General features: G+C 36.7%; 2 protein-coding genes across 2 annotated transcripts; both read left to right on the top strand.

Annotated features, from left to right (window-relative positions):
- Positions 1 to 2,015: 2,015 nt before the first annotated feature.
- On the top strand, positions 2,016 to 2,318 carry LOC110880478. Its single transcript, XM_022129000.1, has one exon. The coding sequence runs from the start codon at positions 2,016 to 2,018 to the stop codon at positions 2,316 to 2,318; it is 303 nt and encodes a 100-aa protein (XP_021984692.1).
- A 3,888-nt stretch (positions 2,319 to 6,206) lies between these two features.
- On the top strand, positions 6,207 to 10,208 carry LOC110880479 (galacturonosyltransferase 8). Its single transcript, XM_022129001.1, has 3 exons — positions 6,207 to 6,302; positions 6,409 to 7,656; positions 9,933 to 10,208. The coding sequence occupies exons 1-3, from the start codon at positions 6,207 to 6,209 to the stop codon at positions 10,206 to 10,208; spliced, it is 1,620 nt and encodes a 539-aa protein (XP_021984693.1).
- Positions 10,209 to 12,819: the final 2,611 nt, after the last annotated feature.

The raw sequence follows: 12,819 nt of genomic DNA, 5'->3' as shown, positions 1-12,819 counted from the left end.
ATCACAGTTTTTGTCGGCTTTCAAAGCAAAATTTAAAGAACCTGTGGAGCTCAGACCAAGAATTAGGGCAGGAGATTTCAAAACTTTGAGCACGGTGCAAGCCGAAAGTTTAATAATTCCGTTTTCTACGGATGAAGTTCGGAGAGTAGTTTGGGATTGCGGTATCAACAAATCTCTAGGACCGGATGGGATAACGTTTAAGTTGATCAAATCGTATTGGGAGGAGTTGAAAGAGTTAATCATGGAGGTTATGAACCAGTTCTTTATACACGGTTCGATTCATCACAGTTGCAGTGCCTCGTTCATCGCTCTCATTCCAAAGGTAATTGATCCGATAACTCTATCTGATTTTAGACCCATATCATTAGTCGGTGTAGTGAATAAAATAATATCCAAAGTTTTAGCAAGCAGATTGAAAGGGGTTATTAAGAGTGTAGTGTCAAACATCCAATCAGCACTTTTGTCAGATAGAAATATAATTGACGGGCCGATGATAATTAATGAAGTGGTCGGTTGGGCAAAAAGAACGGGTAGAAGTCTATTTGTCTTTAAGGCAGATATAGAAAAGGCTTATGATACGCTCAATTGGAAATTCTTGATTTCCATTTTAACACACATAGGATTCCCACCGAGATGGAGGAATTGGGTTATGGGTTTTTTATTTGCTGGGAGGGGATCGATATTGGTAAACGGTTCGCCAACTGGTGAATTTCAACATAAAAGAGGCTTGAGGCAAGGAGATCCACTATCACCTTTTCTGTTCATTACGGCTATGGAGGCTTTGCATGTAATGATGGAAAGGGCAAAATGGAACAACTTCTTTTCGGGCATAAAACTACCAGAAGACGGACCATATTTAACACACATGCTGTATGCAGACGACTCAATCTTTATTGGTGAATGGGATGAGGTAAATGTAAAGAATCTCAAAAGAATTTTACGTATTTTTTTATCTTGTTTCTGGGCTTAAAGTAAATGCACATAAAAGCCAGCTATACGGGGTGGGGAGGACTGAAGTGGAAGTAGAAAGCATGGCATCAACCTTTAACTGTAAGGCTGGGAAGTTTCCCTTTGTTTACCTAGGGCTAAAGGTAGGTGCAAATATGAATAGAATTGTAAATTGGAAGGGGGTTATTGATATGTTTAATAAGAGACTCACAAACTGGAAGGCGAAAACATTGTCTTTTGCGGGAAGGGTCATATTGGTGAAATCGCTTTTTGGTAGTCTACCAAATTATTATCTATCACTTTACAAGTGCCCGAAGGGCATTATAAAGATATTGGAAGGAATACGTAGAAAGATCTTATGGGGTGGATGTAATAATAATAATAAAATTAGATGGGTAAAATGGGAAAAAGTGGTAGCTTCAAAAGATTTTGGCAGGCTCAGTACAGGGAATATTAGAGATATGAATTTAGCTCTTTTAGTTAAGTGGTGGTGGAGATTCAAAATGAAACCGGAAAGTCTTTGGGTAAATGTCATCACTTCGATTCACGCTAGTAAGAGGAAAGTATAGTCGATTCCGTTTAAAAAGTCTATGCCAGGAGTTTGGAAAAACATTGGTTAAATAGAAAAGGATTTTAGAAAAAGTAACACTAATATCAATACGAACTTGAGAAGTAAAGTGGGGTTGGGGGACAGAACATTATTCTGGATTGATACTTGGCTAGGCAACGAGCCGTTGAAAGCACAATTTCCAAATCTATATTTACTAGCGGTAAAGAAAAAAGCAAAAGTTCAGGAGAATTACAGATCATTGAATGGGGGTAGAGTGTTGGATTGGGTATGGACAAGAGCACCAGTAAGTGTGGAAGAAAAACAGGAAATGGAAGATTTAATGGGGCGTCTTCAAAGTCAAATATTAGCACAAGGGTGTGAGGTGTGGTATTGGAACAACAGTGAGAATCACGAGTTCAGCGTTAAGAACGTGAAAGCATCACTAGGGCAACATCTAGACTTGAATTCGTCAGTTTAAGAGTTCGGATAGAACTGTTGGGTGCCAAGTAAGTGCATAATGTTCGTGTGGCGTGCGATTGATGAGAAAATTGCGTCAGCAAAGGCTCCTAGAAGCAGAGGTCTAAACTTACCAGATATCGTCTATAAAACATGTGGTGCCGATGAAGAATCTGCAGTGCATATTCTCTTAAAATGTAACTTCGCAAAAAGAACTTGGGAGCAGGTGACGAGTTGGCTGAAAATTCCGATGGTAAACGTAAACGACAGTTTGAAAGACATACTATTGGAGATAAATGAAATTCAGCGGAGCAAGGGTATGCGGAAAGCGATTTATGCAGCGACAATACAAACAATGTGGTAGCTGTGGAGATCAATAAATGAAAAGGTTTTCAAAGGTAGACAAGGAAAGGTACAAACAGTTCTGGAAGAAATCAAGGAGGCATCTTATCAAGGGGTGAAGCTTAGATCAAAACACAGCTCATTAACAAGAAGTGAATGGTGGGATTTCAATGTAATGTTGTAGTTTGGACTGTGCTTCTATTTTTCTGTTTGTCTTTTGTCGTTGGTTGTCAAGCTCCTGGCTGGGGTCTTTTGGTTTTGTAGTCTGTTTCTTATAAATGGAAGTTTCATTTTGCTACTAAAAAAAAGTTCTCAAATATAAGTCTTAGTTCCGAATAACAAGTTCCAGTCACAGAAGCAGACACTATAAAACCCAGAGACACAAGTCCCAACCACTAAGTCCTGGAAGAAAGATACACAAACCGAAACGTAGGCTCCAGGTTATCCTACATATATGTATATAACGCGATTGTTATTTTTTCTAAACTTGTGATGATGTATAATAATGTAAGGATGCTTGAGAAAAGTTTGTGGTCGTTTTTATATGTCAAATAACTAGAGAGATTTGTTGAATGATTTTTTTTATGGGAACCTACACTATAGATGCTCTTAGATGCGCTAACTGCTTTTTTTCATATAGATGTTGCTAAAATTACTACATTTCCTTAAGGTTATTTCAAGAGTTGACACCATTTTATTCTGTTAACATAGATTACTAAACATCAGAAAAATACATAGATCGATGTTGAGTTTTCTTATGAGCAAATACATGGATGTAGGTGACTAATGAACTAAGCATGATAATACGGATGTTCAAAGTGAGGGATGTTCAAAGTGAGGTTTCTTACCAAGATGAGCAATGTGGATCCTAGCTTTTAAGCTTTGACAACCTTGCTAACCTTGTTTTTTTTTTTTGTAAAAGAAAGGAAGAGTATCTAAGTTAGGAGATAATTATAGAAGTATAAACACATGTATATTGACTATATGATATTCTTACTCTAAAGGGACTTGTTATCTTGATGATATCCACAAGTGTTTAGTGGAATGGATGTGCAATCGACGACGAGGTGCAAGCGATGGTTGTTTGATGGGCAGTGGTAGACTGTGCAATCGACAACTTTGCATGAAAATCGGGTGTGTGAGAGAAAATGGAGGCATATCTGTGTAAAAATTGTGGGTGTGGGAGAAGAATGGAGGCGATTGTTCCAACACTCACCGCCTTGGTTTAAAAAAAGCGTGCTTGAGGCGCGAGGCACGAGTGCTGATGCCTTGCATAGGCTGAGGCACGTGTAAAACAAGAAGCATACATTTTTTTGGGTACTGCTACCTAAAATCTTCATTGGTGTAGACGAAGTTTTCGCAAAAAATACTCAACCACCAAACAAACATATGCACCTTCAATAATAAACATAAAAATGAACTTAATCCAAAAAATAACAATGCTTAAAAACATCAATTAACTAAAAAAATTACTTACCTGATCTCTATATGATTGAGACCTCCTTGTTCTTGGTTGTGACGTATTTTCTTCTTCCTCTATGATGATTTGTGTCGCCTCCATTATCACGTTGACGAAAAACTCATTAGTTTCGTCCAATGAAGACGGAGAATCCTTGATGTAAAATTATGTAAGTTTACTGGGGCACAAGCTGAGTAATCGAGCTCTTACGCATGCCACATTATGAATATACAAACTGCCACAATTTGTAGGGGGTGGAAGCCGATGAAACGAACCTACCTGATCTCCATCTTCCTTCATACCTAGAGTTGGGTACTACAAATAGGATGGCAAAAATACCCGAGTCCGACGGGTATACCCGAAACCCGACACAAATGGGACGGGTATACCTGATTCCCGACGGGTATTGAGCTGGGTATGGGATTAGTTTTAAAAATTTTCGCGGGTATGGGCCGAGTATGGGATTAGATGATACCCGACCCGATTACCCGAAACCACATACCTGTTTACCCGAACTATATACCCGATTTTTTTATATATATTTTTATTTTTCATTAACCCTTTTCTATTAATGATTTATTTTAGTATGTTCATAATGTGAAAAAAAAAATTTCTTTTAGTATATGCATTTGATAATTGCATTTATATTTTGTATGTTGTGAACTATATACATGTAAGCGTATAAGTATTATAAAGTTATTATTAATTTATTATAAAACTTATATGTATGTAATGTACATTTTTAATTTATAATAATTGTTGTATAAATAAAATAACATAATAATTACGCTAGTAAAAAATGTATTTAGAAATCCCAACGAATATCTTTTAACAAACTAATGGTATATCCGATACCCCACGAGTATTTACCCGACAAATACCCGATAGGTATTGGGTCGGGTATGGGACACGATTTTGTAACCGGGTATGGGATTACCAATACCAATACCTAACCCGAACCCGACCTATTGCCATCCCTAACTACAAACCAATCTCCATCTTCCTACTACCTAATGGATCCATACCGAGGGTGTTGCAGTGGTGTTGCCACGCTACCCGAGCAAACTAAAGGTGTTATCCGAAGGGTGCCCTAGTACCCTAGGATTATTGAATGAAGAGAGAGTTTGGAATGTTTGGAACAGAGACCACGAAGACACCGGGGAGGAGTGGGAGTTGGGGGTAAGCATGATTTCCCGTGGCCCACTGTCCCACAGGCAATGTTGTAAAAGTTACGCCTAGGCGGCTATTAGTCCTTCATTGTTCATTGGAGGTCTGTTGACTGGATTTTGCCAAATCGAACAAAGAAGGCAACGATGGTTAAAATCGCCCAAAACTGGACCTAGTCGGTCAAAATTAGGTCAAATATGGATTAGACTGAGTAAATGACCAAATCAGTCAAGTGGAAAGAGTTCTTACCTTAATTTGAACCAAAAATCAAAGAGAAATTTAAGAAAATAGCCAAGAAATAAGTTTGACTTACCAAAATGGCCACCTCATGCGTCAGTGGAGCAGGGCATCACTGATTATGAGAGAACTTATGCGTCTGCAGGGCTCATTCATGCGTCCACCAATGTAGAAGTGACACGTGTCTCAATGACATCATGCGTCCCATGCGTCCGTGACTCATCCCATGCGTCCGTGAGTCATAAAGTTTACTTTTAGGAGATTTGAGGCATCCCATGCGTCCGTGACTCATCCCATCATCCCATGCGTCCGTTTGAGGCATCCTATGCGTCCGTGACCCATCCCATCATCCCATGCGTTGCCGACTCATTCCATGCGTTCGTGACTCATCCCATGCGTCCGTGACTCATCCCATGCATCCGTGACTCATCCCATGCATCCCATTTTCGTACTTGCTGCTTCATCCATACAAGCATCCATTTAAAGAATTAAGGACGCATAAGAGGGGTGATGCCCCGTTCCAACGACGCATGAGCTGGCTATTTTTGTAAGTCAACTTTATTCTTGGCCATTTTCGTAAATTCCTCAAAATCAAACCCAAATAAGGGCTATGATTTCTTCATGGTTGCATCATTTGATGAACGAGGGGGGGGGGGGTAGCTTATGATCAACGGGGCAGTGGGTTAGGTTTAATTAATCACTTGTCGGTACCTCACCGCGGGACTACTGCCTAGCGTTTTCTACATCATTAGGTATACCGGATGGCCTAACCAACGTGAGAAATGGTGAACCCACGAGTGTTTAGAATGATCCGTGGCACAATCTCGAAGGTATGGTCCATTTGTGATCTTTGGGGCTTTTAAAACCGACCGATTTATCATTGGTGGTCCAATCCAAGAGGAATCAGAATCTCCATTGATGCAAAGTGTGTATCAGTTTCGTAAACATGATGGGAACACGGATCTAAACCAGAACCAGAACCAGAACCACCCACCATCACATCACACGTAAAAATACACACACTGCATGTGTGGTTGAAGAAAATCAATGGCTACACTCGCTATTGCCGTTTCTCTATTGTCAACTCTCTCCTTCGTCTTCACCTCATCATCACCCGACGTCGTTTCATCCGATCTCAACATCGTAGGTTTTCTTTGTTCTCCTTCTCACAATTAATTATCTAATTATTTATTTATATACCTATATTTCATATCCAGCAATACGTAATCTATCATTTATGTAAAACCAGGGCTCGTATTTAAATCCATGCAGTGTTGCAACACATGGGCGATCCATTCTCCATTCAAAATCTGACCCTTTAAAAACTAGATTTGATCAGATCAGAAAACAAGTAGATGATCACAGATCACTTGCTCAAACATACGCTGCATATGCTCGTAAACTAAAGTTCGAGAAATCCAAACTTGTTAGGGTTTTTGCTGAACTTTCACGCAGTTATACAGATGTTTTATCGAAACCAGCTTATCGAGCACTCTCTGATTCTGATACTGAATCAATCGACAAAACAACGATGCGAGAGCTCGAGAAGAAGGTGAAAGAGCGGATTAAAGTGACCAGACAAGTGATTGTTGAAGCGAAAGAGTCGTTTGACAACCAGCTTAAGATTCAGAAGCTGAAAGATACGATATTCGCGGTTAATGAGCAACTAACAAAGGCGAAAAAGCAAGGCGCGTTTTCTAGCTTGATTGCTGCAAAGTCGATACCCAAGAGCTTGCATTGTGTAGCAATGAGACTGATGGAAGAACGAATTGCGCGTCCTGAGAGGTATACTGATGAAGGGAAGCCGCGGCCTGTGGAGTTTGATGATCCTAAGCTTTATCATTATGCTATATTTTCTGATAATGTTGTTGCTGCATCGGTTGTTGTTAATTCGGCTGTTAAGAATACTAAAGAGCCGTGGAAGCATGTTTTTCACGTTGTAACGGATAAGATGAATCTTGGAGCAATGCAGGTTATGTTTAAGATGAAAGAGTATAATGGTGCACATATTGAGATCAAACCTTATGAGGATTACACGTTCTTAAACTCGTCGTATGTTCCAGTCTTGAAACAGCGCGAATCTGCTAAGTTGCAGAACTTTTACAATTTCCTAAACATGGAGAATGCCACAAAGGACACAACCAATATGAAGTTTAGAAACCCTAAGTATCTTTCCATATTGAACCATTTGAGATTCTACTTACCCGAAATGTACCCCACCCTGCAAAGGATTTTGTTCTTGGATGATGATATTATCGTTCAAAAGGATTTGACCGGGCTTTGGAAGGTAGATATGGATGGGAAAGTAAATGGGGCTGTTGAGACATGCTTCGGATCGTTTCATAGGTACTCACAGTACATGAATTTCTCTCATCCTTTGATCAAAGAGAAATTCGATCCCAATGCGTGTGCTTGGGCTTATGGGATGAACTTTTTTGATTTAGATGCTTGGAGGAGAGAAAAATGCACAGAGGAGTACCATTACTGGCAAAATCTGGTAAGATTGATCATGTTTAATCTTTCTTTTGGATGACTTATGTTTTGTGTTTAAAGTTTTGATCAAGTTTTAATCTTTTGGATGATCTATGTTCTGTGTTTAAAGATTTGATCGATAAAGTTTTAATCTTTATTTGGGATGATCTATGTGTTGGGGTTGTACATGGTTTAATCAGATCATCATCATCATTCAGATGATTCAAACGTCTGTTGGCAGCGGACATACTTGACATATTTAACAAACAATAACGAACGAATGGACAGACAATTATCGAAGAGAATTGAGTGTCTTGGTACCGGTTAATGTTGCCGGTCCTTACATATATATACTTGACAAATTTGGCGGTTAATTGAGGCGGGAAAACTGTCATAGGCAGTTTCGAATATACCCGCTTATTATACCCACCACAACTTATCAATATGATCCGAGTTCTAGCTAATACGAATATAAGTGCATATACATATCATAAATTAAGTTTAATCGTTTCTTCTAATACTTCCCCCTAAACTTAATTACGTTTAGTAACACCCTTAAGAACACTTGCATTTGCTTCTTCAACAGCTTTTCTTGCATGATCAAAGTTGAATTTTCTTCTTTTCTTGTGTGCATTCCATGCTCCTTCCCAACTGTTTTCAGCATACAGCGCATACGATTCCATTCCAGTTGCTTCCTTGATTTCTTCAGCACTTGTGCTCCTTCCGAGACTGCATTCAGGTACATCTTCCCTTTCCTTCATTCTTTCTGATTCGTTGGCTCTTGTCTGCACATCTTTAAACTTATAGTAATACACTAGGATATCTAAATACATGGCATAAACGGTCCGCATGTATTCACCATCCTTGTATTCAAAGCCCATGTCTTTAGCGATAATTGGCCAGAGATTATCTTCGGTTACACTGTTGTAACCACCATCCCGTTCCACAATCATGTACAGACTCAGCAAATCAACTTTCCTGTTCTCGGTCATCACCGGAGGCATTGGCCTTGTTGTTATGCCCAGGAAAGTTATAACAAACCAAGACACCATTTCGTCGAATTTCTTTTCTAGTTCGTACTTGTAATGGAACACAAACTTGCCATCCTCTAACATATTTAACAGATTCACACAATCTTTGAAATCATTGAATTCCAAAGCCCTTATGATCATCACACTCCAATCCGTTTCATCGGAGGAAACGTGTAAATCTTCAAAATAGGAATTAAGGTATTCCTCTTTATATTTTTCATTCACATCATTTAACCTTATCACCTTTTGTTTTTCTTTTAGGCCTAATTCATCTTCCTTCGACAGTCCCGTTATTTCGTTGACAGTGTTCTTGATAGGGGATGAGAACATAGGAAATATTTTGCAAGTATCTCCATCCTTTTTAACCGTAAAGCCTTGCATTGTTAACTGATTTAGACTGAGTACATTTCTATCTAATTCCGGTGTGTATAAGACACCCTGAATCAACAACTTTTCATTATTGGACTTGACTTCTACAACCCCTATGCCCCGCATAAACAAGAAATCGTTTCCCCCCGAGTTGGTTTCAACTCCCACTAAATGTTTGATACGCTTGAAAACATTTAGATTACCGGCATAGTGTTGTGTAAATGAAAGACTAACATACCATATGTCTCCCCACGTTCCGCCCTCTGATCCAGTCACAATCATCTCGTTCCTTTCTTCTACCGATTCCCTTTGTTTTCGTATCCCTGCATTTACCGCTTGAGAGACAAGTTGTGTGTTTTCATCATTCTCCTTTGATTTGCAGTCGTATATGAAGTGGCCTGGGCGATGACAGTAATAACACAATTTTGTCCGATGAATTTTCTTTTGCAGTCTGGTTTCTTCATCTTGGCAGTGTTGGCATGGAAGGGTTGTCACCGTGGCTCTGATACCACATGTTGGGGTTGTACATGGTTTAATCAGATCATCATCATCATCATTCAGATGATTCAAACGTCTGTTGGCAGCGGACATACTTGACATATTTAACAAACAATAACGAACGAATGGACAGACAATTATCGAAGAGAATTGAGTGTCTTGGTACCGGTTAATGTTGTCGGTCCTTACATATATATACTTGACAAATTTGGCGGTTAATTGAGGCGGGAAAACTGTCATAGGCAGTTTCGAATATACCCGCTTATTATATCCACCACAACTTATCAATATGATCCGAGTTCTAGCTAATACGAATATAAGTGCATATACATATCATAAATTAAGTTTAATCGTTTCTTCTAATACTATGTTCTGAACTAAAAGATTGTGATCTGTTTTGCAGAATGAAAACCGGACATTGTGGAAACTGGGAACGCTGCCTCCAGGTTTGATCACATTTTATTCGACAACTAAACCATTAGAGAAGTCGTGGCATGTTTTGGGACTCGGGTATAATCCAAGTATAAGTATGGAAGAAATCCGTGATGCTGCAGTTGTGCATTTCAATGGGAATATGAAACCATGGCTCGATATTGGTATGAACCAGTTTCGACCACTTTGGACAAAATATGTGGATTATGATATGGAATTTGTCCAAGCCTGCAATTTTGGTCAATAAACCGTTATACGGGTTGATTAATACCAATCCTGCTAGGTCTGTTTTGTGTGACTTGAACGAGGGGGGGGGGTTGGAGTAGATTAGTTAGAGGTTACCCTCATTCGACCCTGGCCTAACGGGTTTAGGCCTAACGTAGGAGTAGCTCATCTGGCTCAGTTATTCTAGTAAGAGGGAAGTTGAACCACCTTGCATCACCTGTTTCATCTCTAGTGTAGCATGTGCTCTTGGTCATAAAGAGTAGTTGCAAAATTTTGATGTGAATAAGACTAGCTTTACAAGTATATACAAATTTGTAAAGTTTATAACCAACTTTTGTGTTTTATAAACATTAATAAACTGATGGAAATGGTACCTCCCAGTTTATTTTGGTGGAAGTTAGTTTTAGGCCTCTTGTATAATTTTCTTTTGAGTTAATTACACAAATGGGTCCTGTGGTTTATACCTAATTTCGTCTTTGGGTACTAACTTTTTATTTTAACAGATTTAGGTTCTATGGTTTCAATTTTGTAACACCTTTGGGTACTAACACCAAAATTAGTTAATTAATGACTAAAATACCCTTGCATTTTTTTAAGTTTATCAATGTAACACATTTGGGTACTAACACCTGATTTTATTTAAGTTTAAATCAATTTTACAAAATCTATTTATTTTTTTTATTTTCATCTTTTTATTATATCTCTTAATTAACATAAAGTCTTTTTTTTACTTTCATATTTTTATTAAATTTCTTATTTAACATAAAATCTACTTGTTACACCAGTATTTTTTTTAAATAGATTTTTTAAATAAAATCTAGTAGCTATATAGTTTTATGTAAATTAAATTTCTTACTAGTTTTAAATAATGTAAACCTTACTCGTTTTAAATTTTGGATATATATGATTGATAATAATAATAATAATAATAAATATCTTTCATGTAAAAAAATTAAAGCATTTTTAACTCGTTTTTTGTTCATTTACATTTTACTATTTTAGAAAGATATTTAATTCACATAAAATCTACTAGTTGCACTAGTAAAATCTACTAGCTATATAGTTTTATGTAAATTAAAAATCTATTTTACAAAAAAAAAAAAACGAGTTAAAAAAAGGTTTAAATTTTTTTAGTTTTATCTAAAATACCTAGCTATATAGTTTTATCTAAAATACCTAGCTATATAGTTTTATGTAAATTAAATATCTTTCTAAAATAGTAAAATGTAAATGAACAAAAAAACGAGTTAAAAAAAGGCTTAAATTTTTTTACATGAAATATATTTATTATTTTCAATCATTTCAATCCAAAATTGAAAACGAAAATTTAATTTACATTAAACTATATAGCTAGTAGATTTTATTTAAAAAATCTATTTAAAAAAATAATGGTGTAACAAGTAGATTTTATGTTAAATAAGAAATTTAATAAAAATATGAAAATAAAAAAAAATAAATAGAGTTTATGTTAATTAAGAGATATAATAAAATAATGAAAATAAAAAATAAATAGATTTTGTAAAATTGATTTAAACTTAAATAAAATTAGTTGTTAGTACCCAAATGTGTTACATTGATAAACTTAAAAAAAATGTAAGGGTATTTTAGTCATTAATTAACTAATTTTGGTGTTAGTACCCAAAGGTGTTACAAAATTGAAACCATAAAATCTAAACCTGTTAAAAAAGGAAGTTAGTACCCAAATACGAAATTATGTATAAACCACAGGACCCATTTGTGTAATTAACTTTTTTTTTTGGGTAACAAAGGTTTCTTTTGTTCGGATTTGTTACTGACATTAATTAAATATTTTATAGTCGTGAAATCAAACAATTGCATATGTTGATTTTTATGCATGAACACTATTTTAGAGAGTTTTTAGCTAATATCTAACAGATATTGTTTAATAAGTTTTTAATAGTTTCTTATAATAACACACTGGTGAAAACAGAAACGATATTAACATTGTGTCATTATGAAACGATAGTAGCATAAAATATTTTATGGATACCGTGGAGCGAGCGGAAATAGAAGACATGCCAACATCTAAAAAGACAATGATGCCACGTGATAATGAAAAAGGTAACAACGTTTTGTTTGAAGATTATTTTGCTGACAAGCCCAAATACGTACGACGAAGGTATATTTAGACAAAGGTTACGTGTGTCGAAACGTCTATTTTAATAATTGTAGGTGATGTAGAAGCAAAATACGAATGGTTTCAAGTGGGCCTAGATGGGAGGTTGAAAAAGAGTTTTACGAAAATGCACATCTGCCGTTAAACAATTTGCAACAGGTAATCCTCTTGACACATACGATGAGTATTTATGTATGGCCAGGAGGATGTCATGTGAATGTCTACAATATATGTTATGCCGTAATTAAATTGGATGCAAACAACATGCTCGTGTAACTTATGACATTGTTACAGAACGAATATTCGCCTACAAAAGAGGTTGCAATTGAAATTGTTGAACAACTAGAGGATGGTTTTGATGAAGAGCGTGGAAATAACGGTGAATGTTTTGATTTCGACAAAGCAAGTGAAGTTAGTACTGATGTTTCTATAGAGTATAGAGGTTTCCTGCAATGTTTGAAAATTATTTTAAAAGGTGGAATCAGTGGTTCTTTTG

This window comes from Helianthus annuus, chromosome 10, assembly GCF_002127325.2.
Source record: "Helianthus annuus cultivar XRQ/B chromosome 10, HanXRQr2.0-SUNRISE, whole genome shotgun sequence".
In the NCBI taxonomy this organism is placed as follows: domain Eukaryota; kingdom Viridiplantae; phylum Streptophyta; class Magnoliopsida; order Asterales; family Asteraceae; genus Helianthus; species Helianthus annuus.
This window is presented reverse-complemented; position numbering and strand designations above follow the sequence as displayed.